Source organism: Euphorbia lathyris, chromosome 5 (assembly GCF_963576675.1).
Source record: "Euphorbia lathyris chromosome 5, ddEupLath1.1, whole genome shotgun sequence".
NCBI lineage: Eukaryota > Viridiplantae > Streptophyta > Magnoliopsida > Malpighiales > Euphorbiaceae > Euphorbia > Euphorbia lathyris.
Window position 1 is genome coordinate 54968117 of NC_088914.1, and position 3376 is coordinate 54971492.

Here is a 3376-nt window from a genome sequence, read left to right on the forward strand (position 1 = left end):
CTCGACAACCAGAACTAAGCCGCGAATTGATGAGTGGATCAGATGGCACCCACCAGAAGAATCATGGTTGAAGATTAACACAGATGGGGCCAGTAAGGGAACTCCGGGAGCTGCCTTAGTCGGGGGATTAATACGGGATCAGTTTGGGAGATGGAAGAACGGGTTTGTAATAAACCTAGGTAGCTGCAGCGCATTCTTAGCTGAACTTTGGAGAGTTTTTCATGGTCTAGCGTTAGCTTGGGAGGAAGGTTATCGTCAAGTTTATCTTGAAGTGGATTTACGGGATATTGTAGCCGCAATGTGTGAAAATATAATAGTTAATCATCCTAATGCTTGGCTTATTCAGAAATGCCGAGACATGAAGGACAAGGATTGGGAAGTTCAGATAAATCATACATATCGTGAAGGAAACCAGGCTGCTGACTGGATGGTAAAATTCGTAGGGAAGTGTTCGATGGGTGATCACAAGTGTGATGTGCCTCCTGTACCTTCAGGCTATTCTTGAAAATGATCGACTAGGGCGGTCTACTAAAAGAATAGGGTATAGTTAGTTTTTTCTTTTGTCTTGGGGCTTTGCCTTCCTTATTATTAAAAAAAAAATCAACAATAAACTTTAACTGATGAGACCTTGAATAAATCTCTCAAAAAAAAAAAAAATCAATCTTGTTCTGTTGCCTCCCGCTATTATAATTTCAACCTGAGTTGTGTGGAAACTCTAGGTTGTTGGTTCAGTAAAACTCGAGAACTGCATAATACTTGAAATTATATATGGATTTTTTTTTTCATGAATAATAAGTTATTAGACTTAAAATTATTTTAAATGACCGGATAGCTCAACTATGTGATTTAAATTCAATAGTCAAACGTTAGGAATGATATATCCAATATACCATATGCCATATATACAATACATACAATATACCAAGTTATTAATTAATGTTGTTAATAAGCTAGCTATCTAGATTCATATATTGTGATATGATTAATTGCAAGAAATTTTATATGAAAAAGTGATAAACACAAATTATTGTGATCAACTATCAAATTCTATATAAAAAAAATATCTCTTCCAGTAATGCAAACAAAAAAAAAAGAAAAATTTATTCATGATTTAGTATGATCTCAATAAATAATTATAAGCTACACTCAATGGCATCCACTCGAGAGAATTTATACACATTTTCAAGCAATACAACACATGATATTGTACAATGAGATGGCACTGCAGTTGATAAAGATCAAGTAGGAAAATTGACATAATAAGATGGCAATGGAGATCCTTTTGAATAATTCATATACTGTGGCAGTGGAGAATCTTTGGAGCTTATATTTGAAGGGGACTTGATAGGTCTTGGCAATGGAGATTCTCTTGAGTTCATTCCAAGTTTTGGCAATGGAGATTCTCTAGAATATTCATTAATAAGTTTAGGTAATGAAGAATCTTTAGGAGAAGCAAATGGGGAATATTCGTTGAATCTGAAATTAGGAGAGCAGGAAGGACTTGAAAGAATGTGGATGTCTGAAAGGGAGGGACTAGTTCCAGATTTAGCATTAGCACGTGGAAGATCTTCTAAAATGGATAAAACTTCAGACATAGTTGGTCGGAGTTTAGGGTCACTAATACAATGAGAAGCAAGAAGAGCAACCATAAAAGCTTCTCTTTGAGGGTACTGACCTTGTAGATTGGTATCCATAATTCTATATAATTTACGCCTATCACTCAAATATGGTTTAGCCCAATCTACTAAATTTTGCTCTATTCCAATTTTAGTTTTGTCCAAAGCACGACGTCCTGTAAGTAATTCCAGCAACACTATCCCAAAGCTGTACACATCGCATTTTGCCGTCAGCTTACCTATTCTCACACCATAAATATTGTTTATTAGTACTTTCAATCTCTTTATGGTAATAACACAAACTTAAGGACCGGAAAGTTACCTGTTGCAATATACTCGGGGGCAGCATAGCCTTCGGTACCCAGAACTTGAGTGGAAACATGTGTACAATCTCCAGTTGGACCAGCCTTAGCCAAACCAAAGTCAGAAAGTTTAGCATGGAAATCTGAATCTAGTAATACATTAGAAGCCTTAAAATCACGGTATATAATTTGATGGTCAAAGTCATGAAGGAATGAAAGTCCTCTAGCAGCATCTACGGCTACTTTCATCCTAATATCCCAGCCTAGTGCTCGCGAACCACCCGAACCTGAAAGGATCCAACAAATTATTAATTACAGTTTCATCATCCTATGGTACATACCTCTACTAATTTAATTTGGATATCTTACTAGTAGTTTTGAAAAGATGATTCTCGAGGCTCCCTTTAGGCATAAACTCGTAGACCAAAAGTCGATTATGTCCATCCAAGCAATATCCTATGAGTTTGACAAGGTTGTGATGATCAAGTTGACCCAGATGATTTACTTCTGACTATACAATTGAATTAACCAATTAGCTTTCCAATCCAAAAGAATATTTGAATGATAAATGGATAAATAAAAAACATACCAACCACTCCTTATGACCTTGTAAAGCATCAGGTTTAAGTTTTTTAACAGCAACAGGTAAGCCATGTCCAGGCCTAGTTGGAGCAAGTGTTTGTTCATCAATCCAAGCCTTGTAAACTTCACCAAAACCTCCTTCACCAAGTATGTTATTTGCCTCAAAATTCCTAGTTGCATTCTTAAGCTCACTAAGTCTGAAATTTTTCAAATTTCCTGAATATAATAATATCATCTCCATCTCCTCTTTCTTTTTACACTCACCTTCTTCTACTTCTTTACATGCTTTTCCACCAACATCACTGTCCAGTTTATGGGTATAGGTACCACAACAATTCCCCATTGCTTTCCCTACAAAACTAATTAACATCACCAAATTAATCAAAACTCACAACATATACAATTCCTAAGATTAATTTTATTATTTCATGAGATTTAGAGTCATTTACCTGCTACAAATTCAATCACCAAAGCATAAGAAAGTAGCTAATTTCAACACAATATGAAGGATACTCTCTTTCCTCACCACTTATTCTCCCATTCCTCTAGTTTTCTTCATGTCCTTATATGCGGACTAAACAATACTCACTTTGGAAATATTATATTTTAGCCTCTGCATTTTTCCAAATTCTCACTAATTATTGTGATGACGATTTAATCCTTCAATACTCAAAATATTATTTTTTTTATGAAACTCTAAAATATGGGGGCGTTCTATATATTTTGTTTCAATAACAAAAGTCTCTGGCATGTATAATTTTATACCTGTATCAATACTACATTAGTGTTCACGTGGATCCTGATGACCAAATGAATTGTGGTCTTAGGCTGATCAAAAACATAAGATGAAGATTCAAAGCATATGAAGCTTATATT

At 35.1% G+C, this 3376-nt stretch overlaps 1 protein-coding gene across 1 annotated transcript; it reads right to left on the bottom strand.

Moving 5' to 3' along the window:
• Positions 1-1238: 1238 nt before the first annotated feature.
• LOC136229796 (probable serine/threonine-protein kinase PBL18) lies at positions 1239-2752 on the bottom strand. The gene is made up of 4 exons (XM_066018687.1): positions 2508-2752; positions 2288-2429; positions 1939-2205; positions 1239-1855 (listed from the first exon to the last, which is right to left on the bottom strand). The coding sequence occupies exons 1-4, from the start codon at positions 2739-2741 to the stop codon at positions 1239-1241; spliced, it is 1260 nt and encodes a 419-aa protein (XP_065874759.1). The 5' UTR covers positions 2742-2752.
• Between the last annotated feature and the right edge of the window lie 624 nt (positions 2753-3376).